This window comes from Peromyscus maniculatus, chromosome 11 (genome assembly GCF_049852395.1).
Source record: "Peromyscus maniculatus bairdii isolate BWxNUB_F1_BW_parent chromosome 11, HU_Pman_BW_mat_3.1, whole genome shotgun sequence".
NCBI classification, from domain to species: domain Eukaryota; kingdom Metazoa; phylum Chordata; class Mammalia; order Rodentia; family Cricetidae; genus Peromyscus; species Peromyscus maniculatus.
Window position 1 is genome coordinate 88999889 of NC_134862.1, and position 24619 is coordinate 89024507.

Below are 24619 nucleotides of genomic sequence, written 5' to 3' on the forward strand. Positions count from 1 at the left end.
AGAGAGAGAGAGAGAGAGAGAGAGAAGGAAAGAAAGGAGGAGCCTGTGAGATAGCTCAACCAGTAAAGGTACTTACCTCCCAACAATGCAAACCTGCCTACCTGGGTTTAGTCTCTGGAACCTGTGGAAAGGTCTGAGAGAGAGAGAGAGAGAGAGAGAGAGAGAGAGAGAGAGAGAGAGAGAGAGAGAGAGAGAGCGAGAGCTGACTCCACAGAGTCGTTCTCTGACTTCTGCTTGTGTGCCAGGACACATGTGCATATATACACAATAAAGTGAAAACAAGAAAAGGAAGTTTTAGAAATAACCCAAAAGTAGGCACTATGGAAGAGATTAGCATCCGGATAAGTCTGTGATGTCCCCACTCTGGTACCAGGAAGGAAACTTAGGACCTTCAAGCACGCTAGGCAAGAACTCAGTTGCTGGGCCAGGCCTGCAGACACTCAAATTATTCAAAATAATAATAATTGAGGCAAAGTCTCACTAAGTTGCCCAGGCTGGCTTTGGACTCCCTTTATAGTCCAAGCAGACCTTGAATTTGAGATCCTATCTGTTTCCTGAGTAGCTGGGATTATAGGCCTGAACTATAATGCATTATATATGGCCAGCGCTTGTGAGGCCTGGCTAGTATGATGTCATCTGGTGTGGGAGGAGGATGTGTTTTTATTTCCCCATCTCTGAATAAGTCGGAACTGGTTCAGGCATGCTGGGTGGTAGAGGTTAACTGTCATCACCCTGCTGGAAGCTAGTGAAGCTCGCTGTTAGCCTGTTAATCTTTCGTTTTACTTTTGTGGTAAGATTTGGATAGAGAGGGAAAATGAAATGACACAGAATGACAAGCACAGACGTGGAGATTATTCCCGCTGACCTCGGACCAGGATTAGGGCTGGCCTAACCCTGAGAGGAGGATACGTGTGAATGCAATGTAAGGAGCTGGCCCTCCTCTGAGAGGGTGGTCCCTTGCTTACTTTATAAAGTTGCTCCTAAGGCATCACGGGAGGGTATACATGAGGAGCTTTGAGTGTAGTTTCCAGTCATTAGCTATCTTAAAGGTGCCCTGCAGCCTGCTCCCTCTCCCCCCACCACATTTAAGCAGAATGAATAAACGATTGTACTGCTCCCTGACCGGCTATACGGCATTGTATATGGCTAGTGCTTAGCATTTTGTGCGCCAGTGAGGAGCGTTCAGCCTGCTGCAGTGGTGACGGGGGGATGTATGTGGGTGTGTGGCTGCGTGCATGTGGATATAGAGGGGTGTGAGGGATTCCCTGGTGCCTGGCGGCCATCATCCCAACTTGATCTACAGCCTCTCTCGGTATACTGTGAGCTAGTTAGCAGGACCTGGGCAATCACAAGGGAGGTCACTGCACACACACCCCCACCCCTACCCCCCACCCCCGCCCCGGCAGTTCTCAGCAAGGGTTTTTCCAATTTCTGCTGACATTCTTTCCAGGCTCAGTTCAATTTGTTTTCCTCCTCGCTATGGCGATTGATGACGGGGGTTGTGAAAGGTATAATTGGGCAGGATCGCCTCTAAGTGTTTCTTCCCCAGTTCTGTGGGAGCTGTTGTTTGTCTTAACCCCTGCTGATGTCCTCGTGGGGACTAGACATCATGAGCTAGACATCCAAGTGGCAGATTTAGTAACACAGGCCTCCCCAACTGCGGAGACAGGGTGCTGGCCCCGGCGGAGGGGAACATGGGAGTATCACTTTTGTAATCCTTATCTCACCTGAATCTGGTAGCAGGAAGCTGGAGAAAGGCCCGTGTGGGACTGTGACTTACACAGCTTAATCTCTTAACAATGCCGAATGGAAAATCCAGCTGCCTGCCAGTGCTTTAAGAAATGGCCAGGAGGTTTTGTCAGGGTCAGATAATCCTGCGCCACAGATCACCCAGCCGAGAGTAGGGAAAGCACACGGGGGTGTGTGGAGCAGCTGGGAGGATGAGAGGGCGCCGTTAAGGGCTGAGAGAGTGTTACAAAGCCCTTTATAGGTAGTGACACAGTGTGACTACGAGAGCGTCATCTGTAGGAGGTGATGGAAACATTCCCCCTTTCTTGTGTTTGTTTGGATTTGAGATGGTGTCTTATAGCCCTGGCTGGTCCTCCTTCCTCTACCTCCTAAGTGCTGGGATTACAGGTGTGAATCACAGCACCGCTTCTTCTTCTTCTTCTTCTTCTTCTTCTTCTTCTTCTTCTTCTTCTTCTTCTTCTTCTTCTTCTTCTTCTTCTTCTTCTCCTCCTTCTCCTTCTCCTTCTCCTTCTCCTTCTCCTTCTCCTTCTCCTTCTCCTTCTCCTTCTCCTTCTCCTTCTCCTTCTCCTCCTCCTCCTCCTCCTCCTCCTCCTCCTCCTCCTCCTCCTTTTCATTATTATCATCATCATCATCATCATCCTTCTCTTCCTCCTCCTCTTCTTACCTTCTTCCTCCTCTTCCTCCCCCTTCTTTTCTTCAGTGGTCTTCTGAGACCTTTTCTGAGCCTGCCCTAGGACTCATTTGATAAACTGGAAACATTAGTGACTCTTGGCTTCAAGGAGAGGATATATTCTATCCTTCCTAAGTTAATTTTAATTTTGAGGACTATAGCACTACTTCTAAAGTGACCTCAATAGAGGGATGGACCAAAAAAGAAAAAAGATAAAAAAGCTGAGTGTGGTGGTGACACATGCCTTTAATCTCAGCACTTGGGAGGCAGACATAGGCAGATCTTTGTGTGTGAGATGCTCTTATGTCTGTGTTGCTTCATAAGAATTTGCAAGACTGTGACAGAGACAGTCCTGTCCACAGCAGGCTGGTTCTGACAGGGACCTAGTAGGGAGCAAGGACTATGGAATGAGTAGATGATCTGGGTGACACCCTGTCTCCCCTTCAGCTGGATTGTCATATCCTTCTGCCTGAGTGGCCATGCTGTCCAGAATCATCAGGGTACACTGCCTCCTCAGGCTATGGTTGGCTCATCAGTGGGCCATGAGCATCACGGGCACAGCAGAAGGCCGTAGCAAGTGAGATATCACAAAGCCAGGGCTCTACCATTCCCAGAACTAGACTGAACCGATGAGGTGAGACTGCACATTATTCAGGATCGGAGGGTGCTTAGGTAGCATCCCTGTTTCAGCCTTCTCTTGGTTGACTTGGTGATGGTCTGAAAACTGAAAGACAGAAATTCAGGCTTGAGTTTTAATTTTGGTTTTTCAAGACAGAATTTCTCTGTGTAACAGTCCTGGCTATCCTGGAACTCACTCTGTAGACTAGGCTGGCCTTGAACTCAGATATGCTTGCCTCTGCCTTCCAAGTGCTGGGATTCAAAGTGTGGCTTGAGTTTTCACAGTGGTTATTTGGTACTGTGCTGGGAGCCTCTTCTGTACGGTCCAGTCTTAGGATGGATCTGGAAACTTCTGTCTCTCTTCTCATGGAGCTGGGCCCCTGGTCGAGTGGCTACCCAAACTGCTGACATTTACGTGGCATTCCTGCCTCCCGCCCGGTACCTATGCTGAAGAGAATGGTTTGATTGATGCTGCCTCTGTCCTTGGGGATCTACCCTCTGATACCCAGGGATGCCAGCAGACATGCCTGTGATTTGCAAAACTCAAGAACAAGTTGTATTGCCATTGGCCAAGCACATTCATTAAGTATGAGTTAATAAATAATGAATCAGTGTGGGCGTGTGAAACTCAGGAAGTTTGGTATGTGGTGTGGAATGGGGAGCCGAGGAGTTGGATTTGGGCAGCCGCCATTGGGTACAGAGCATGCGGTAAAGGGCTGATGCATTTGCTGCCTCTGTTGGAAGTCTCAAGCAGAGATTGTCCAGGATTCAAAGGCTCTGTGAGGCCCGAATGAAAGATGGCCACCTTCGGCAGCCCAAGACTGGCTGGGTGTGTGTAACTCACAGAAACTGGCCCTCAGTTAATGGAAGATGAGGTCACGGGCAATTATCTTATACCCTGGGAGGCTAAAGCAGGGTCCTGGGCTTTCCGTACCTTATCTCAGCTGATCGAAGGGACACAGTCTGGAAGGGTAGACGGGTCCTTGTGCTCAACAAATATTACAAAGCTTTACTCTGTGAAGAGACCTGAGGGAGGTGGCTGGGCTGAGTGATGCCAGGTAGGAAGCCTGAGCATGGAGACAGGCCGTTCTCTGGGTTGAGGCTAACCAAACCCTGTCAGTTCCTTATTGTGTGATCTCTGAGAAATGTCTTAACTTTTCAATATCAGTTTCATCATCCATAAAATGGGATGGGCAAGTCCCAAGTAAGGTTCTCGAGTCTTCTGTGAGGGTCTGTTTGCAGCGCCCAGCAGACCATCTGGACACAAAATGCTCAGTAAATGGTGACTGTGTACAGACCTTGGCTTCTTACCCTGGGCTCACGACCTCCACCATCCTCTTTCCTTGGAAAGTGAAGCAAGATGCCCAGGGATCATTTCTAATTTGGGTGCTTTTTCCCCCTCCAAGAAATAAATGGTCAGGGGCGCTGATGCTGAGGTTTACCAGATGTCTGAGCTGGAGCAGATTAGGCTCCATGGTGCGGAGAAGTGAAGTGGTCTCCTGGAGAACGCCCAGTTTGAGCCAGCCAGACCGGAATTCATGCTCTTGCTCTGTCTCAGGCTTTGCCGGGACTTTGGGGGTCTAATTGTTTCCTTACCTCTAACATGAGGACAACGGCCTTCTCACGGGATGTGAAATGAGATGATGGGACTCAAAGACCGGATGCAGAATGGGTCTGGGGGGAGAGGGATCCCTTCTGCCACCCCCCACCACGTAGCGCGGGGTCTCTACCTTGCCATCTCCCACGGTCCTGCCCCACAGCTGCTCGTGGTCTCAAGTGCAGGACAAAATAGACAGTCGGGTTTGCGTTGTCAAGGAGGTCCCTGCCTCGTGGGAGAGGCCTCGTTTCTCACTAGGACTCCGACGGTGACGTTTCACAAACAGTCCTCTGTATTCAGCTGCTGGCACGGGGTATCTGGTTACTGGCCCTGGGAACTAACCTCTTTATTCGGTTGTGGAGGTGGAAAGTGGCTGAAGCCACTCTGGCACAGAAAGGCCCAGAGTTTGGGGCTGTGGGAGGTGCCCCCCTTGTTTCCTTTCCCCTCGTCCTCTGCTTTCTCCAAGTGTCTTTTAGAGTCTCCATAGCTCCTGAATGACTGGGACGTGTGTGTGTGTGTGTGTGTGTGTGTGTGTGTGTGTGTGTGTGTGTGTGGTGCGTGCGTGTGCATGCGTCTCTGTGTGATGGGTGCAGATTTACTGCCTTTGTCGCGTTTGTTAAAACAGGGCCCTTCTGAGTGCAGCTGCGTGCGGCCGCTTTCTCTGATTAACGACTAATGATGCCCAGCACCGGGTCGTTTCACGAGGCCTTGGGACCAGGAAGCTATGGTCTGTATAGCTCACTTTGCACCCCTCTGGCCTCTGCCTTTCCCAGGACTCCATGAATTCCAGGGCTGCTTTTGGCCATCAGCCACAGGCTGGGATGGTAGAGTGGGATCGAAACCCAGCTGGGGGACTGGAGAGAAACTGACTAAACTGGGGGTTCCCCGCTTACTTCTGAGTCACAGGCAGGTCTGCAGGGACCCTTGAAGACCACTGAAGGAGCCCAGATTATGTGGTGGCAAGTTCTAGCCCAGCCGCCCAGGTGAATGGGTGCCCCCCCCCCCCTACACTCCTGCTATGCCTGGGATGCGTGGTGTGGCAGTTCCTTCTCCTCTTGGCTGTGACATGGGACAGACACTTGTGATGTTGACCCTTAGAAAGTCAAGAGCACCTTGGAAAGTCTTACTAAATCCCTGGCTACTCGGGGCACTGAACTCATTGTTTGGGGGCAGCATGTCTTGGATCTGCCTTGCATGCACATCTCTGCAGTCTCCAGTTCCTCCTGTCATGGACAGACAGGATGAACGGACTGATGTCCTGGAGGAAGGAGACCATGAAAGAGCTGGTTAGCATTACAGGAAGGTAATTAGTTTTAATTGCAAGTGAAAGCCTTATGGAGCAGCATCTGTGATACTGTTTACTTGAGGCATTACACAGTACATTAACAGTCCGCTCTGTCAACTTCCTGCGCCGGCGCCCCCCCCCCACCCCCCCCCCCCCCCCCCCCCCCCCCCCCGTAGTTCACTGGTTTCTCTGAGAAGCTACACTAAGGTCCATAGGGCTGGGCCTCGAATGTGGCTCGACAGCCCAGTGCTTGCTTCCCGCTGATGTCCCAGCCTGATGACATTTCCTGGTCTGTAACTAACCCCAGATACCAAGGTGGTTTGGGGTGGCAGGAAGGTCTTCCAGAGCATGAACCCCAAGGACTCACGGGTTAACTTGAAGGGGCAGGGCCCTGAATGCTCCAGGTGGTGGGTTGATGGAGGCCACTCTATCTGTAATTTGGGAACATGGAACACTGATTTTGGAAAGATTTTAGGAACCTTAGAAAATAATTCACTGTGACCTTGGAATGTGAGCCCTGACTATAGGTTTCAAAAGCCAATGGTGGCCTGGGGAGATGGCTCTGATGCTGAGATGCATTCCTTATGAGCATAAGTACAAGACTTTGATCCCCAGCACTCAGTCAAGAAGCCAGGCATGATGATGCACGCCTGGGATCCCAGTGCTGGAGAGGCAGAGACAGGTAGATCTCTGGGGATTGTTGGCCATGCAGTCTAGCCAAATTGGTGAGCACCAAACCAAGTGACATACCCTGTCTCAAACAAGGTGTATGGCACCTGGGGATGCTGCCCAAGGTTGTCCTCTGGCCTCCACATGTGTGCATGTGCGCGCGAGCGCGCACGCACACACACACACACACACACACACACTGACACATGGAGATGGGATGGAGGCAACTTGGATTTGTAGTATTTCTTTTTTTTTAAATTATTTATTTGTATTTTATATGCTTTGTTGTTTGCCTGTGTGAGGGTGTCAGGTCCCCTGGAATAGGAGTTACAGATGATTGTGAGCTGCCATGTGGGTGCTGGGAGTTGAACCCTGGTCCTCTGGAAGAGCAGCCAGTGCTCTTAACCCCTGAGCCATCTCTCCAGCCCCAGTATCTCTTATGAAACTCACTGGAAGTCATAATTTTCCTGCAAATTTAATGTGAAATAATCATGTCAGGAGCTGCTAAAGGTGCTGAACATACATATATACATACATATATACATACATACAGGCCTTAGTATGCACGCTGACAATAAAGGTGATCGCAGCAGCTGTGGTTTTAGGAATAGGTTTTGTATGCTGACATATTACATAAATTGCTTTGCTTGATTTTTTTGCAAGGTATGATGTACCCTTCTTCCTTCTGGGCAAGGAGATTGAGGATCAGACAGATGTAACTGTCAGTCCCAAGCTCTTAGCTACCGTTTGAACTCATTTGTATTTCCTGAATATTTGCTGTTGTCTTCTCTGCTGTCCACAGGCAGTGACCTGGAGATTGGAGGAAAGGCACAGGGCTCTGTGCAGAAGAGCCCTGAGTTACCTTCGGGCCGTGGGCTTTGGGAGGACTCAGTCTCAAGTACGCTGGATACAGGGGGAGATGGGCGGAGTGCTGGGAGATGGTTGAGAGAACCGAGCTGATTGTTGCTTAGGTAATACTATACCAAAGGAAAGAAAAACAGTGTGTTTCCATGGCTGTTCCCAGCAGCATCTGAGTCTGGTTCAGGATCAGTTTTCTATTCCTGGAGGTGGAACTGAGGAGGACTTTTCCTTCCAAATGAATGTGTCTTTGTTTAACAGTATGAACTCAGTAGATGCAACTGTATCCAAGGTGAGCTAGTGAGGCTGCCTGGCAGCCCCCAGGTGATGGGAGGAAAGGATGTCAGGAACAGGTCATAGCTCCTGGCTGATCAGACAAAGCCAGGCTTGGAGGGGTTGACAGTGGCATCCTCAGGTACTCACTCGGTAGCTTCATCCCCAGGGACTCTGCCTGCTGTGAAGAGAAAGGACAGAAGATAACAGTGTGTGTGTGTGTGTGTGTGTGTGTGTGTGTGTGTGTGTGTGTGTGTGTGTGTGTGTGTGTGTGAAGGCTTTTCACAGGTATAGAGCACAGACCTGTGAAGATATGGTGCGTCATGGGCCTCTTTATTGCATAAGGCTTCCTGGATACGTTAAATGCAGCACCCAGGCATTCTGGAGCAAGGGGACCCTGACGCTGACCCTTTTGAGTGAGTCGGGTGAGCACTGCTGGGAGACTGGAAGCATATTAGCAATTGGATTGGAACTGAAGGCAGTCCGAATAGGTTCCTTGCCTACAGACCTCACCTTAAATTCAGATATTATTCTCACGTGGGTGAGAACAAGGAGAATGCTCTATTTCTCAGGTGCCAGTGGATAGGGGCCCAGGCTTCTGTAACTGATTGCCTTGGGGTTCCTTACTCACAAGAGGAGATGTTCAGACTGAGATGTGAACTCCAGGGACACCCTGACTCCTCGTAACGACAAAGGAGAATAGCAGTTGCTTCCGTGAGAGCATTGGAAAGGCCATTTGAGACTGTGGGTGACCAGTCCTGGGGTACAGTCGGTCTGGGTGGAGTGGCAGCAGCCTCTTGGGGATTCCTCAGTCTGAAGTTGGCTTATTTGAGCTCTGTCTTTATTCTTCTGAGGCTTTAGGAGGGGACACCTGTGTGCTTCCCAGGGCTGGACTATTTCCAAATAAAAAGCTGCTGTGAACATTTGTATACATACTTTTGTGTAAGCATGGACTCGTTTCTCCACAATAAAATGCCCTGAAGTGCAATTGCTGGAGTGTATGTGTGGTATTTACTTAAGTTTGGTTTTTAAAAATTATTTTGTATTTTTTGGCTTACGTATTTAATTTCAAGAAACTGCCCGACTGCCTTCCAGAAGGGCTGTCTCGCTTTTCACTCTCCCAACAATGTGAATGATGGAGTTTCTCCACATCCTTCCCTGCATTTGGCATTGTCACTCTTTTAAATGTTAGCCGCTCTGACGCTCAGGCCAAAAGGCCACCCTTTTGTTTGTAAACAGTTACTTATTGAGGGGTTTTGGGGATTGAACTTAGGATCCATGCATGCTAGGTAGCTGCTCTACCCTTGAGCTACCACACCCATAGCCCTCTATTTTGCATTTAATTTGTTTAACCCTAATGGCTCATGGTGGTAAAATACCCTTTTATACATCCTTCTATTAAATGATCTGGCTTTAAAAAAAAATAAAAGGAGGGGTTGAGCTCAGTGGCCGAGTGTTTGCCTGGCACGTGTGAGACCCTGGGCTTCATATAGAGCACCGGGGGGGGGGGGGGGGGGGGGGGCACGCGGGGGGCAGGGGGAGGGGGGGCGGGGGGGGGAATGTACAGGAGTGCTTCTGGAACAGAGCAGTGTGTCCAGAGTCTGGGGCCCCTCTCAGGGGTGTAGCTGAGGGTGCCTCTCTGCTCTGACCGTCTTCTAACTCCAAAATAGAACGCTGCTCACTGGCGGGCACCCTCGGCCATAGCTGTAATGTGCAGGCAGCCGGGGTGGCAGTCCAGCCCATGAATCCATCCTGTCCCACCCTGTCTCCACAGGACCCCTCCCAGGCTGTCTCGGGTGTTGTATTTAAGGAAAGTTGTCTGTGCATTGTTGGGCCTGAAAATAAAAACAAACAAAGAAGCAGATGTCGAATTGTCTCCTCGTGGCCACCATTGTCTTGGGCGCCTTCTGGGTCTCTCTGGAAAAACAAAGCCCCTCCCTCCCTGCTTCCCCCCCCCAATAAAAACAGCAAAGGAAAGGGGGACCCAGGGTCTAGAACAGAATCCTGGTGAGTGTTCCCCAAACCATCCCGTGTCCACATACCTTCACGTTATATATACCAGTCCTTCTTGTCTACAGCTATTTCCTCTGCTCTGACAGGGTGAGTTAGTTCAACACCCAGCTCAGGTGTGGAAGAGCAGGCCCTACTCTGGGTGAAGCCCATTTCTGCCAAGGTTCTTCCCTTTGGGTCTCTACAGCCTAGGCCTGCTCTCTGGATACAGTTTTGTGATTTAATTGTGCTAAAGGCTCTAGAAATGCTTCTCCTTTATTTTAATGTTATGAAGAAAAAAAATGGGTATGTAATTTAAGAGTATTAACCACACCCACTGGTGAGGAAAGTAATTCTCTTTAAAAGTAGCGGTGAATCTCAGGATGCCACCTGATTCTTAGGATTCTGCCAGCCTGAGCAACATCTGGAGGGCCAGCCTGAGCAACATCTGGAGGGCTTGCCTCCACTGGGAAGCAGAGGAAATGCCGTGTGTGTGTGTGTGTGTGTGTGTGTGTGTGTGTGTGTGTGTGTGTTGCGCACGCACACTCAAGCACTTAATGTGTTTGTCTTTGTGTGGTGAGTGATGTAGTGGGGCTTTGAGTGTGTGAGATAAAGCAAGCACCCTTAGACTAGATTGCAAGGAGTCCTGAGAAATGAAAAGGTATGTTGCTCGTTCCTCGGTATAGGATTTGAAGTCTCCTTTGGTGAGTTTATGTCCAGCTGTTTGTCACAAAGAAAGGATTGTGTTCTATGTGAGCTTAGGGATTTTTGGAAAATGAGCAGAGGGTTCTCATCCGTATTTTCAGAGCCTTGGAAGGAGAGCTTCAGGAAGATGGACCACCACGGGCCATCCACACACTCCCAAAGGTCCATGAGAATGGCCCAGCACGTTTCAGTGGTCAGGGGGTTGGGTCCAAGCCCAACTGTGTAAGTGAAACAAATGATGGTCTGGTTCTGAGTATTCTTCTGATTTGATACATTTGGAAACGCTTGGAGCTGGTTTGAAGTTGTCCCACAGACTTTTTTCTTTAATTAAAAATCTCTCCTGCTTTATTTGTGATTCAAATTAAAATTCCACATTTGTGCTGTTTTAATCTTAAGACTGCAGCACAGTTATCTGCAAGCACTCAGACTCAAATCCCTGCTTCTAGATGGCCTTGGTATTTGCAGACCTTGAATTCTTCTAGATGGGTGAGTGTGTTTATCTTCTGTTGTCCTCAAGGATCCAACCCAGGGCCCTGTGCATGCCAGACCAGCACTCGGCCAACTGAGCTGTCCTCACCCCATCTTCTGGCCTTAAAAATGTTCTGGCTCAGGGTCTTCAGTGCTCTGGTTTGTACCAGTAAGAAATGTACAAAAGCAGCAGAGATTGTATTAACTAGAATAGGCTCTCTCTCTCTGTCTCTCTCTCTCTCTCTCTGTCTCTCTGTCTCTCTCTCTCTCTCTCCCCCGACAGGGTTTTATCTACTTGTTACAACGAGCTAGCTCTCAGGAGGTGGTGAAGCAGTTGAACTAACCCTTGATCTGCACAAGCCCAGACCTAACGCACCCTGGGAGTTAGGGCTAGTTACACAGGAACGTGCATGCCGGTGGCAGAGGGCACATTACCATACCTGACACCTATTATGCATCTATCACGTGGCGGGTGGAGCGTGAGAAGTTAAGTGGCATGCCTAAAATGACAACGACGTGAGAGTCAGGACATGACCTCAAACATTCTCGTTCTAGAACCAGGTTTCTCAACCTTGGCGCTCTTGGTGTTTGGGGCCAGTTAAGTTGTTGTTCTTAGAGACACTGTAGGATATTTAGCAGCATTCTTGGCAGAGAGTATTTTGTCAACCAAAAAGCTCCCGGTGGCCGGGTGCCATGGCACTCACCTGTCATCCGGGCACCTCAGGAGGCTGAAGCAGGAGGACTGTTGGAGCCCACAAGTTCACCCTGGGTGGCGCAGCAAGACGTTGTCTCTACAACCAAAGGCTCAGATATTTCCAGGTCCAAAGTGGGAGGCACACCAAGACCAGAATCAAGTTCCACGGCAGACAGGAGCAACTGTGTATTCCCTGAATTCTCACATAACCCTCAGCCCATCCAGCAGCCGGGTAAGGGAGCTAACAGCTTCCGAGCAAAGGACTCTATCTGCCACTTCTGCGCTCAGGCAGGAGTGCCTCCAACACCTCCTGGCTCACGGCCAGACCTAAGGGCTAGTGCCCCTGGTCAAGAGACACAGTTGTAAAGCTTCCTCATACGACCATCGCTTTGTCCAGGTTTCCCAGAGAAGGGAGCATCCATTCCAGAAGTGTGTTTGTGGAGCTATGGCCGGATGTCGGATGGAAGCAGAGGACAGACGCCAACACTATCTAAGGCCCTGAGGAGGAGAAATATTCTCAGACACGGTGCTGATTGGTTTGAATTTTGAAGGCATTAACCTGGTCTTAGACAGCGGGGTGGGTACGCAGAATAGAAGGACTCACGTGCAGGGAAATATCGCAAACATGAGAAAACCAGGCAGGATGGGGGGGGGGTGTCTTGTGTGTGTGTAATAGGGAGTTTGCCTTGGACACTTCTTTCCCTCTCTATCACTGCTTTCTTGTTCTCTTCTCTCGGCAACGTGATTCCTGCCTAAGATCAGGGTGAGCTAAGTATGCCCCGGTAACAAACGACTCCCCATTAAGCTGCTACAAGTGGGAAAGCTTTCTTCCTTGCTGGTGCACGCATGGGCTCTGCTACCTCTTGTCCTGGGAAAGGCTTGGGCTGATGATGCTGAGCGCTGTGGCAAGGGGAACGTGCATGGCGCGTTACCCACCAAGTTGTGAAGCTGTAGTCCAGAGACGTGACACGTCATGTCTGCTCACATTCAGTTGGCCAGACAAGTCTCCTGTAGTCACCAAACTGAGGAACCAGGGAAGAGAGCCCTACTATGTGCCCAGAAGGACAGAAAATGTTTGAGAATTAAAGTGGGTGCCTAGAACTTTGGGGGTGGATGTTTGTTTGTTTGTTTGTTTGTTTTTGTAGATACAGCCTATGGGTGGTAGATTAGTTGATGGCATAGGTAGTTGCTCAGGACATTAATAGTTAACTAAACACCAGGGTACATCCTTTGGCTGTTCATGTGGTAGAAAGAGCAGCCTGAAAGCCCGAACCCAGTGTCATGGGAATGATGCCCCCTTCATGTGTAGCTTTGCCGTGCTGTGTCTCAGAAGACATGCCACAGCAGTCACTGAGATGAGTCTGGAAAACCCAGACACAGCCCTCTGTCCTTGCTAGAAGCTCCTTCAGGCCACAGCTCTGCCCCAAGCCCTGGGGTGCGGAGATAGGAAACCGGCTGCGGTGGGTCTAAAATGGGATGGGACCGGAAACGTGTGACCAGGGCAAAGTCCTTGTCACGCCTGACAGAGGGGCATTGGAGGTCTTAGAAAAACAGATAAAAATAGTTGATTGCCACCTCCCTCCCCCGAAGCGTTTTCTCCAGACCCGATTCCGCTCTGTTTCTGAACCATGAAGTGGACATTAAGTGTGGGTTGGGGTGGGCACCGGCGCCCACTGACCAGACAAAAGCAGTCAGTCTGGAGATGGGGGCGGGGGCGGGACGGAGGTGGGAAGACAGCTCCAAAGAACCAGCTTGGTCAGGACCCACTCACCTCTGCGTCTTATCAGAGCCTCTGTGTGTGTGAGCTGTTATATATGTGCATGTATGTGCACATGCAGTTTATAAATATATGCGGCACATATGAATATATGTATCTATATGTATATGTGTGTTGTATATATTCATGTGTGTATGTATGGGTGTGTGTATATATGAATGTGGGTATATGTATGTATGTCTACATATGTATAGTATGTGTCATTTGTATGTGTCTATGTGAGGGTGTATATATATGTATGTGTATATATATAATACATGGATATATATTTATATATGGTATGTATTTTGTATGTCTGTTATAGATAACTTTTTCTTCGGGTATGACATGATGAGCATACAGTTTATAAATATATGCAGCACATATGAATATATATACATATATATATGTGTATATATATGTATATGTGTATATATATATATTGTGCTGGGATGAACCTGCAGAGTGCTTGGTCTGTGACCTGTGACCACGGCAGTGAACAGATACTATTGATAGAGGGACCATTAACACTCAGTAGCAGAAGGAGGGGAGAGAGACCCCCAGACTCACGGGGGATTTTAGTTCTCACCCACCACACTGCCACACACAGTCTGGGAGGTGCTCGGCATACAGGAAGTGTGTGATTAACTAAGATGAACGCACAAAATGAGGCTTTTCTGTAGGGTGGGTACTTTAGTCTTGCACGTTGTTCCTGTAAGTGACCCCTCATCCATGCTCCTGAAAAGAAGCCTGACAATCTTAATAGTCTGCAGTAGCTTGGGTGGCATCGTTACTTTGGTCTGTTGCTGGTTCCCTGACTGGGGTAAATACACCTTTGCTCACTTTCACCCCAGGAAAAGTCACATAGGGGCATGCTGGTGTATACACGTGTTATAGATGTGTGTACATGTACGTGTGTGCGCACGCGCTGCTTTATCTATGTGTGTGCCTGTGGTTGTATATATACCAACTTTGTATATGTTTGCATGTGTGCGTGAGTGTGTGCATTCGGCTGTGTGTAGGTGTGGGGTGTGCTCACCTAAGCACCCAGGGGAGGGTGTGATGGGGACCGAGCTAGATGGGCATCACTGTCCTGAGTGACAGCTGCCTGACTTGGGTCACCTTACAACTTCCTCTTCCTCTGGGCAGATGCTCCTGGGCACTCAGTGGCAGCTCTGGCCCTCTGACATTTTCATACTCTGACCCAAACTGTTCTTTTCTCATCCAGAGGGCAGTGAGGCTTCCAGAAACAGGCCCTCCTGAGCAGGCACCCATGGCCTGGCTATTCCAGGGCTGACAGGAGCCCAAGAGCTCAGAGCCCAGGACAGACGGGTGGGCTTGAGTAAGGCACAGTCTGAGGAGGGTGGGGCCAGGCCGGGCACAGCTCCCCTCCTCCCAGTGGGTGCTCCCTGCCCCATGACCGCCATGCCTTCCGCACTTCGGGTTTTCTGAGTGTGAGATGTGCATACTGCATGCAGTTCAGCAGACTGTGTTTGCAAATGTCTGGGCTCTGGAGATTTGAGCATAGGAAGCCTGGCAGGAAGACACGGGCTTTCTTTGCCTTTTTCACTTGCCTGCCTTGGGGGGAGTGGTTGCCATCACCTGCTCCCTCTTCACTCTGCTTTGGAGTAAGGCTAAGTATGACAAGAAAGGCAAGAGCCAGAAGGCTGTGGGGCCTGCATGGGGCCGGGAAACGCTGGAAAAGGAACCAGGCTGCTGGGGGCTGAGGTAGCAGGCTTTGAGAAAGGCTTGTCCTCTGAACGAGCCTTACTGTGATGGGAGGGAGCTGGTTAAGCCTGTTGCCCATGCCCTGAGGTTTCCGGAAGACACAGGTGCTATGTATAAAACCACAGAGTTACCTCTGCCTTGCGAAGTTTCCATTTCCACCCTCTGGCTTGCTGCATGGTGCTGGGGAGGAGGCTTCCTGAGTCTCCCCTGGAGCTTGGGGGCCAGGCCAGGGATGCATTCCGTGAAGAGAAAACCTGTCCCCAAGGAGACCCCTGTGGAACCGGCTGCAGAGGAGGGAGGACACGGGTGCACGAAAATTCCACCTCTCTCCGGTCACACAGCTCACGGCTGGAGCAGTGGACCTCCGAGAAGGGCGTGGGCGGCACTCTGAGGAATTCTGCCCAGCCTTTGGCATCTCCGGGACAAAATGATGGGAGGGCCAGATGGGTAGGTTAATAGTTAAGCTTCCTTTACCTCAAGTTTCCTTGGGTGGTTTTGCCAAAGGGAGCTTGACTGACATTTGGGTAGAATAGGTCTCATTGTGTGGTCACTTAGTGTCTTTGGCCCTTAAGTAACCCTTTCAAGTCATTTGCTTCTCTCTCTCTCTCTCTCTCTCTCTCTCTCTCTCTCTCTCTCTCTCTCTCTCTCTCACTCACTCTCTCTCCCGCTCCCTCTCCCTCTCCCTCTCTTTCCCTTTCTACACACGCACCACGCACGCACACCAGGACTGGGGACTGGTTAATTCCCATTGCCGGGAATTAGCTCCCTTTGGTAAAATCTCAAGCGGACAGACCAGAGTGGAAGGACCTGGGGAAGGAAGCTGGCTGCAGCCAGACAACAAAATGTCTTGAGCAGGCACTGTGCAGGGCGTCGGCCTAATGAAGTGATAAAGCTGCTCTTTGACCCTCAGTGAATTGGAGAACCTTCACGTTTCTTTCTTTTCCTTTTTTTTTCTCTTTCCCTCATCTTAACAAGCCTTATTTCTTCTGGCATGATCTTCCTGGCTGTGTGATGGTGGAGTTGTCCAGGCCCCAGGCTCTCAGGAGCCTCCCTCACCTTTGGGGCTGAGCGCACTCTGTTTGTCGTCAGGAACTTCTTAATAATCGGTCTTTAAGTTTGGGCTTCATCAATGAAGCCGGAGCACCCTCGGATGGGAAACTTGCCTTTCCTCTGCCTTCCGCTGGTAATTGTTGGCACCCTGAACTCAAAAGATGTCTGGACGAGGGGTCAAGGAGGGACATGGCCAGTGACCTTGGTATACCAGGGGAGGGTTTAGTGGCCACCTCCACCCTGAGCTGGCAGAGCCGCAAAGAAGGCAATTCAATGAGCTCGGGCCTCCAACTCACTCCAGATCCAGATGCCAAGCACATCTGGATGTGAAGGTACAGTGGCTTGGGGTACCACCTATCCTCTGGTGAGTTAATGGGCAGCCAAGACCTGTCCCTGGCTGGCGCGTGGTGGGAAAGGACTGTGTGGAGACTTTGAGTCAAGGGGCTTTCTCTGCTTGGGGTGTGGTGAGTATCTGTACTGTCGGGGAGCATCCGAGGATGATGATGAGCAGTAAAAAAAGAAGCTGTACGATGATGAGGGGGGTGGGGAGAAAGGGAGGGAGGCTGTGAGAGAAAGGAGATGTTTGACATTTTGGAGCATCTTGTAGCGCTTTCTCCTGCTTCTTAGTTAGGAGGTGCTCTCTCTTTGCACTGGGCCCTGAAAAATTATATAGACACCCCAGCTTGATTCCTTCTGGACAGCAGCCTCTGTCCAGTTTCCCCTCCTGTTTTTCAGCTATTGCTGAGGATCCAGGACCCTCCATTTCTTGTCTCTTTTCTGTCCTTCTGAAAGTCCCTGTGACCAGCTCCACCCCAAACTTTAGAAGTTATCCAGTCTGAGGAAAGGAGACGAACGCATCTGTCACTGGCTTGTGAGTCAATTTTGTGGCTCGTCGGTCGTGAATCTTCCTGCCGGGGAGCTATTTCTTTGCAGACACTTACTGTGTCCCCAGTTCTGGGCTAGTGTTGGCTCTGGGCAGGACCAATTAGAGATGCAACCCAGGAACCATAAAGCCAAGTTCCAGGAAATGAGGCTCCAGGCCCACAGTCAGCTGCTTTATTTAAGGGCTTGTTTGCAAGCACAGGGACAGGCCTGCACCAGGCAAGTTAAACATTGTCCCTGGCCCCAAGGGGATCAGGCTACTGTAGGACATGGCCTGGCGCAGGAAGCCTCTGAGGACATGACCACAGATAAGGTAAGTCTACAGATAGTTGTCACAATCCTGACACTGTTCACTGTTGCTTTCCACCCTTGGTCCAGAGTCATGGGTGTTTCACACTAGACAATCAGGCTAGGGGGTTTCGGCTGCGTCTTGTTCATTGCAAGCTCTCACGGAAGAAGGATGGAAGTCAGAAGCCACGGTGCCCTTCCTCACCCCACCCTCAGGTCTCTCCTGGAGCCTACCTCATAGTTTCCAAACCTGTCAAGACCATGGTAACGCCCTCTCTACCCGTACATTTTAAGCCCGGACACTTTTTGTTTGTTACTATAAAATTGGAATCAGACATTCCCAGACCGATGAGAGACCCCAAGAGGCCAGACAGACACTGGCTGTCCTCCTGTGGTCAAGCTAGACACACCCAGGGCGACCCAGACAGTCACTGGACCAGGGAGACCATTTCTGTGTCTGATGTGTGGCGGAGGTCTTTGTCCCTAGCCTGGCGGGTGGAGGGTGTATCCTGTATGGGGCATACCTGCTTTTCATCAGTTCTCTGAAATTCAAGTGTCGCTGGACATCCTGTACTTTCTCAGCAGCTTTTGTGAAATGGGTCAGTTTCAGAAAAGACAGAGCTAGTGGCCCAGAGGATTCTGAAGGTCCCTGGGAAAGGATCAGATGTGGCTGCTAACTGCTAGCTGTAATGTCTGGTGGTGTACCCAGACCTGGGCATAGCTCCTGTGTACATTGGGATGGATATTCCAGGGCCTTTTCTTCCTCTCCTACACTTGGCTCGCCCCAGGATGGGACATAGTGAAGGTCCTGTCATAACCTCGGCCTGGGGCTGAATAGGCCCACCAGACCTCCATCAGAAGGCTCTTTCTGCTTCCTCATTGACTAGTGGCAAATTGCAATGCTCTTTGCACAAACAATATAGAAAATGTCTCATCGCATCTTAGTCCCAGCACAGGCAGCTCCGGTATAGGCTAATTCATTAACAAAGTCTGTGGTTCTACTCTTTATCGTACCCATGGCATGTTGTCTTATGTCCTTCAGGGGTCATAGGATGACGGCTGCGAGTCCTGATGCCTGACTGGGGACATGGTAGCATCCCCCAAAGGAAGAAGAAAGGGTGTAAGCCCAGGATGTCATTATCAAGAACCCCCTCCTGTGTATGCCTTTAAGCCGAACATGTCACATGTTTATGTGCAAGTCAGCCTACACCACAGTAATGGCCTGTAACAGTCAGTGGCTATTGCTGGAGTGTTCCTCGGGTGCAGAGTGCTTAGACGGGAGATGCACACACCTGAACTATGTATGCCAGGCCCCACCACTCCCTACCTCATCCCACAAAGACTCGAGGTGGTGGTTGTTTCAAATGAAAAACAAAACATTACAGAGGACCATGTCTAAAACAATAATGTAACCCATTCTAATCATACTTGGGCCTATGATAAATTACCTAATTTTGTTTCATGCAATTGTAATCTGATTTTCCTTTCCTTATTTTGGGCTTTTGAGACGAGGGTCTCATAATGTCGGTAGCCCTGACCCTCCTGGAGCTGGCTGGACTCAAGCTTGTGCCTCTGCCTTCGGAATATTGGGATTACGGGCCTGACCACATGGGCAGCTTATCTCTTATGTCATCATTTTGACGCCATTTCCCCCTTTCCTTTTCACATATTGGCATAGGCCATCTTTTTGCCATTTTAAATGAATGTCCAACAGCAATCATGAATCACTTTAGTCAAGTTCTTGGGTGGCAGGTGCAGTTCTGAACGTCTTCCACGGACTGTCTCGTTCAGCCCTCATAACAACCGCTTTTCACAAGAGGAACTGCACACTCCTCATGGTTAGCGAACTGCCATGAGTATATTATGCTGACGAACCACAAATTGGTGTGTGTGTGTGTGTGTGTGTGTGTGTGTGTGTGTGTGTGTGTGTGTGGTGCATGTGTGCGCAAGTATGTAGGCGTGCACATGCCATGCTGTGCACATGGAGGTCAGAGGGCAACTTTGGGGAGCTGGTTCCCATCTTCCACTCAGTTTGAGGTGGGGGTCTCTTCGGTTGTCTCTGTTGCTGTGTCCATCGGGCTTACCAGCTCCTGGGCTTCTGGGTGACTCTCTGGTCCACAACCCCCGTCTTGCTGCAGCAGTGCCGTTACAGATGTGAAAGTGGGATTCCAGAGGCAAGCTACTGCAGTCATGCTTTCCCTGTGAGCCCTGGGCATCTCTGGTTGCCATGCTTCTGTAGGAAGTGCTTTACCCAGCCAGCCGCCCCCCTGCTCCGCGTCACAGCTTGAGCCCCTGACATCATCTTCCTTTTCCTATGGAGAGCTGCCGTTCATGTGACAGCGGTCACCACATCTGTAGTAGCATACTCATAAAATGCATCCTCTTCCTTCTCACTTCCGTTACTTCGTTACTTCGTTGGGCTGTGTTGCCCTAGGGATAACATGGGGTCAGAGGTCAAGAGAAAGTATAGCTTTTCCCAAACTGAAAACCAACCAATTATAGCATTACCTGCAAGGTCTAAATGTTGCCTTTTCCCCCCTCACAAGTGTTTGTTGCTGTTTTTAAGACAGTCTCCTTATGCCTCCGCCTCTTTGAATGCTGGAATTATAGACACGTTCCTTTACATTTGATTCTGCCAGTTACTTTTTTAGATTTATTTTTAACTCTGTGTATTAGGGAGAGGTATGTGCACATGGGTATAGGTGGCCTCAGAGGTCAGAGGGCATTGAATCCCCTGGACCTCAAGTCACAGCTCCTTATAAGCTGCCTGACATGGGTGTTGGGAACCAAATTCTAGCCTATACAAGAGCATCCGTGTTCCTAACCACTGCGCCATCTCCCCAGCCCCTCTGCCACTGAGTTTTACTGGTAGTTTGAATCATCTGCTTGTCTCATATCTTTTTAATTCAAAATCCTTCAGTTTTCAAGAGGGACTCTGTGTTTTCAGATCCTGGTGGCCCTTAGTTACCCACATGCACACATTGTTTATGACTGTAAAGCAGCCACTGACCACAGTTCAGTGTATTTATTCCTACACTTTCAGTTGTATTGTTTACAAATGTTTTCTATCCCGTGGCGCTCTCTCTCTCTCTCTCTCTCTCTCTCTCTCTCTCTCTCTCTCTCTCTCTCTCCACACACACACACACACATATACACACACACACACACACTGGAAATAATGGTCTCCATTAGACCATCTTGGGCAATGTTTTTTTACTGATTTTTTTTTTTCCATATGTAACCAGCTCTTGTGGTTGGTCTGTGGAGCGTGGACATGCACCTAACCCTGTGACGACTAGGCTTTGGGTATCCTTGTTGAGCCCACACTGATAGTTTAGCTGAGGGCTGGTGCCTGGGTGTGCTAGTTGGCTGCTGGTGACCGTATCCAGCCACCCTGGTCCTCTGGCCATCTGTCCACCTCAGCAACAGAGTGGCAACTGTCACGCCCAGGCCCAGAAAGCCAGACAGAGTGGCGGCTGGAGACTTCACAGCATCCTTGTAATTTAAAATGGAAAAGATCTGTTGGCTGGTGTGACATCTTCCTCCCACGGGGCCCCAACCAGCTTTAGAAGGTGACATATAATTTGCCCTGTCACCCAAAGCACTCAATTGACTTTTCTGGGCCTTACCCATGAATTCAAGAGCTGGTCCAGCTTGGAAAGTTCAGCGTGGGTCTAGCACCATTTTAGGATGTCATTGAAGGCCAGACACTCTCTTTTGGAGGAAGGCACTCTTCACAGGCTGTTCTGCCTTCCAGGGTGTCTACAACCAAAGACTGTTTCCATGCTGGTCTGCAGGTTTGGAACCCAAAGACTTCTTGGTCTGTGAGAACCCTCCAGACTTTCTAGAAGGTTTCTTGTCAGAGAACCCAGGGATGGACGTGGTAGGGGGCATCTCCTGTACTGATCTTGGAGGGAACCACTACCTAGTCCATTGCATTTCACAATGTTTTTATCTATTGTTTTCTTGATTATTTTTATTACTATTGTGTGTTTATCATGTGTGTTGAGTTCGGTGTCGTGATACTGTGTTCTTTTGCTTCAAGTTACTCCTTTAAAATTTTGTTCTGTTTTTTGTTTGTTTGTTTTTTGACTGAAACCCTGAAATCTGCTAGTTTTGTGAGAAGGGGATGGACCTGGTGAGCCCTCTGACCTTTGCTTCACGGAAGGGGAAACCATCTCTCATGTGCTTCTGGCAAAGCCAGAGACAAGCTCCGCCAGATAACTCTTACCCTTCTCCTCAAAGCCCCTTAGCAGCTTGGGACAGAGGGAACAGGCTGGTTGAGCTGACGTTTGTATGAGCATAGGAGTGCTTGGGAGTTGGAGGGCAGAAGAAGAATCAATCCCTCCTGATTGCTCCGTCATTACTCTCCCAGCACTCTGGGCTTGCCATTTTAAGACACTTCAGTGCTCCAGGACTTGGAGATGTCATCCCTCAAGTGACCTGTCTGGCAGGTGACAGAGGGATGTCCTCATGTATGACTCCAGTGAGAGATCTGATCTCAGAGATGGGGAGGAGACCCCCCTCCAAGCACTCCCACCTGGAACAGTATTGGCAGTCACACACAGGAATCTTTCTCACGGGGTGGGGGGGTAGGGGACATGGGCCTGGAAGTCTACACTGGTGATTTGCATATTTGGGATTGACCCAGGAAACTGGTAGGGTGTCGGGCAAAGGGAATCAATCAGAACCTTTGACTCAAGTTTTGTGTTTCTGGCATCTCTTCCCTCTGTCTGGCCACCAGAAGGTTACTGGAAAATGTGAGCTTTGTGATAAGGGGATTAGCTCCTAAATATTTACAAAATTCTAGGATGTGTTGGCCGTATCAGAGAGTAGCCTCAAGGATGAAGTCATTCAGCCACTAACCTAAGTTTTTCTTAGATTCTCTGGTTGACCATGGTTACCAAATGTTGCCTTTATTTGCCACCCATTTGGGAATTCATCTCCAAACATCTAACACCTTGGCCAAGCAAGAACAACAGCATGATCGTTTTTAATTACCAAAGTGCTTGTGCGCTAACTCTCAAAGCGTGAGTTTAGGGAGGAGTTTGTTCCATAGTGGGGGGAAAAAAGCCTTGGTATAAAAGAAAGGTTATTCCAGTTCAAGATTTTAGATGACCCTGAGGCCGGGTGACCTTTACAGGCTCTCTCTTCTAAATGACTCTTAGTACACTGGGTACAGCAGTGTGGAGCACCCACCACTTACGGTGTAAGAAGTTGGTGATCCCGGGAAAGGGCCTGCCAAAGTGATGTGCTGCTTAGTCTCCAGCCCCACCAACCTCCTTCCCGGGCGTTTTTATCTGCAGAGCCTCGTCACATCAGTCTGCTCATTCGCTTAGTGAGAAAATGTGACACTCTCCAGAAAGGCAGTGTCCACGGTTGCCTGTCCAGTTTTTCATGGTATCCAGGAGAAGGTGAGTGGAGAGTTCTTGTCCAGCCTCATTCATCTTCACCAGCAGCATCCGCATATACAAGAAACTTGTCAGTGACCAGTTATGTCGGCAGTGGCTAGCCTAGATTATACAATGCTTAAAGAGATAAGTCACGTTAGTACTTTCGTGGTCATGTATAATGATATTGGAGACCTAATTTAATAAGTTAATAATTTGTAATAGGATTTTATGGCATGCTAAACATTCTGAAGTACTTGTACTAGTTAACATGTATTACTAATTAGTATAGTGGCTCCACTTTTTATGCTGAGAAGGAACGCTGAATTTAGTAAGACCGAGTTATTAAATTTTCCTGATACATTCAAACAATATTTAGACACGGGCCCTCTGAAATCTGGAGAAGTAGAAGTTTCAGGGCTAAGGCCTTGGATGCAGAACCCATGCCCTTTGCAAGCTGCCAAGAAATAAAGATTTTATAAATCAGCCATCCTGGCCCCAAAGGTTGTTGCATCTGGGCAGTTAAAAAGCACACAGAAGATGTAAGTCTTTGAAAATCATGGACTTACAGTATCCCTTGCAATTCTCCCAAAAGCCCTATGGTGAGGCACATCTATAATCCATTCCAGCCCCTGGGTAAATGCAGGAGGCTAGCCAGTTTGAGACTAGCGTGGGCTACACAGCAGAACCACGGTGTTTCATAAAATCCAAGGAATGGGTGTAGCTCAGTGACAGAGCACTTGCCTAATAAGTACAAGGCCCCTTGGTTCAATCCCCAGTCCCTCAAAAAACAATACAAAGTACGGTCCCGATTCTATAAATAGGGACATCCAAACATGCGCACACCCATTCTCCCAACACCAGCGGAAGTGGCAGCGATGGGACAGTTGGTTCCCACAACATGGTGCAAGGGCTATGCTCTGTTCCTCCTACTGAGAGAGAGCAGGCACCCAGAGTGCCTTGGAGCAGGTCAGGCCCTTGTTGCCTAGGTAACGGGCCGGGCCCTCTCTGCGTCACGTGACCGCTTCCAACTGCTGCGCATGCGAGGCGGTGGCAGCCCTCCCCTTCCCTCCCCTCCCCTCCCGGGCTGGCGAGCTTGCAGCTGCACTGCTGGCAGATGGAATCTGCCCGCGCCAACCCTGGACGAGGGTATCTCGGGCTTGACTCTTTTGGCCTGGAAGCTCTGCGGCTCAAACCGGCCTCGGCTAGGGTGGAAGGACCTCGGACCTATCGGTTAATGTATGGATGGCTGTGACTATGGAGAGAAATACAGGCTTGTCTCAAGGCCCGTGTGCAGAGCGCCTTTGTTTTTGCGAAGCTCAGCACTTCACCCCAGGATGCTGGCACTCCGCCCTTCTCGTGCGTGGGCGCCAGGACTAGGAGTGCAGTCAGATTTTCTAGCAATATCTCTACTGTTTTTTTTTTTTTTCTTTTCGTTCACCCACTCAGACATTCCCCGTTTTCCGTCGTAATCACTTTCTCTCACTTAAACATACACACTTAGCCTTTGGCAGGCAAAGTGGAATCTTAGTCCCTGTCAGACCTCAGTGTTTAAGCTACTGAAAGAAACACGGGGCACATTTGGTGTAGATATTTTACTGTTATGGAAATAAATCATCACCTGCAGTTATACCAGCTCAGAGTTTTCCCCCATACGGTCAGTATAGATGATCTATTGCAGGGGAAAAAAATGTATAATTAAAGAGGAATAAAATTCGAATTTCTAGTTCCTTGAGGTTGGGGGCAAGAATCGGGAAAGTACCAGAAGGGGGGCGGGGCAGAGGGCAGAGAAACTACTGATGGGATGTAGCCTCAGCTGGGGACATTCTTTAAACTATTTTAGTCTTGGCACACACCATCAGGTTTTCTAGTTCTAACTAGTGGTGGAGGGGGTGTCCTAGACCGTCGCGGTGAGGCAGGCACATGTGAATGGGCCCTTGTTAGCACCTG

General features: G+C 49.5%; 1 protein-coding gene across 2 annotated transcripts in view; it reads left to right on the forward strand.

The window, feature by feature from the left end:
• The window catches only part of Itpkb (inositol-trisphosphate 3-kinase B), a 96429-nt gene that overhangs the window by 11814 nt on the left and 59996 nt on the right, over window positions 1–24619 (forward strand). The window contains exon 1 of one of the 2 annotated variants that reach the window (XM_076548085.1): window positions 14552–15506. The exons of the other annotated variant lie outside the window; for it this stretch is intronic. Coding sequence (XP_076404200.1) covers window positions 15234–15506 — 273 coding nt within the window. The 5' untranslated portion in view covers window positions 14552–15233. Of the gene's footprint in view, window positions 1–14551; window positions 15507–24619 lie in introns of those variants that run through there. 2 annotated transcript variants of the gene reach the window in all.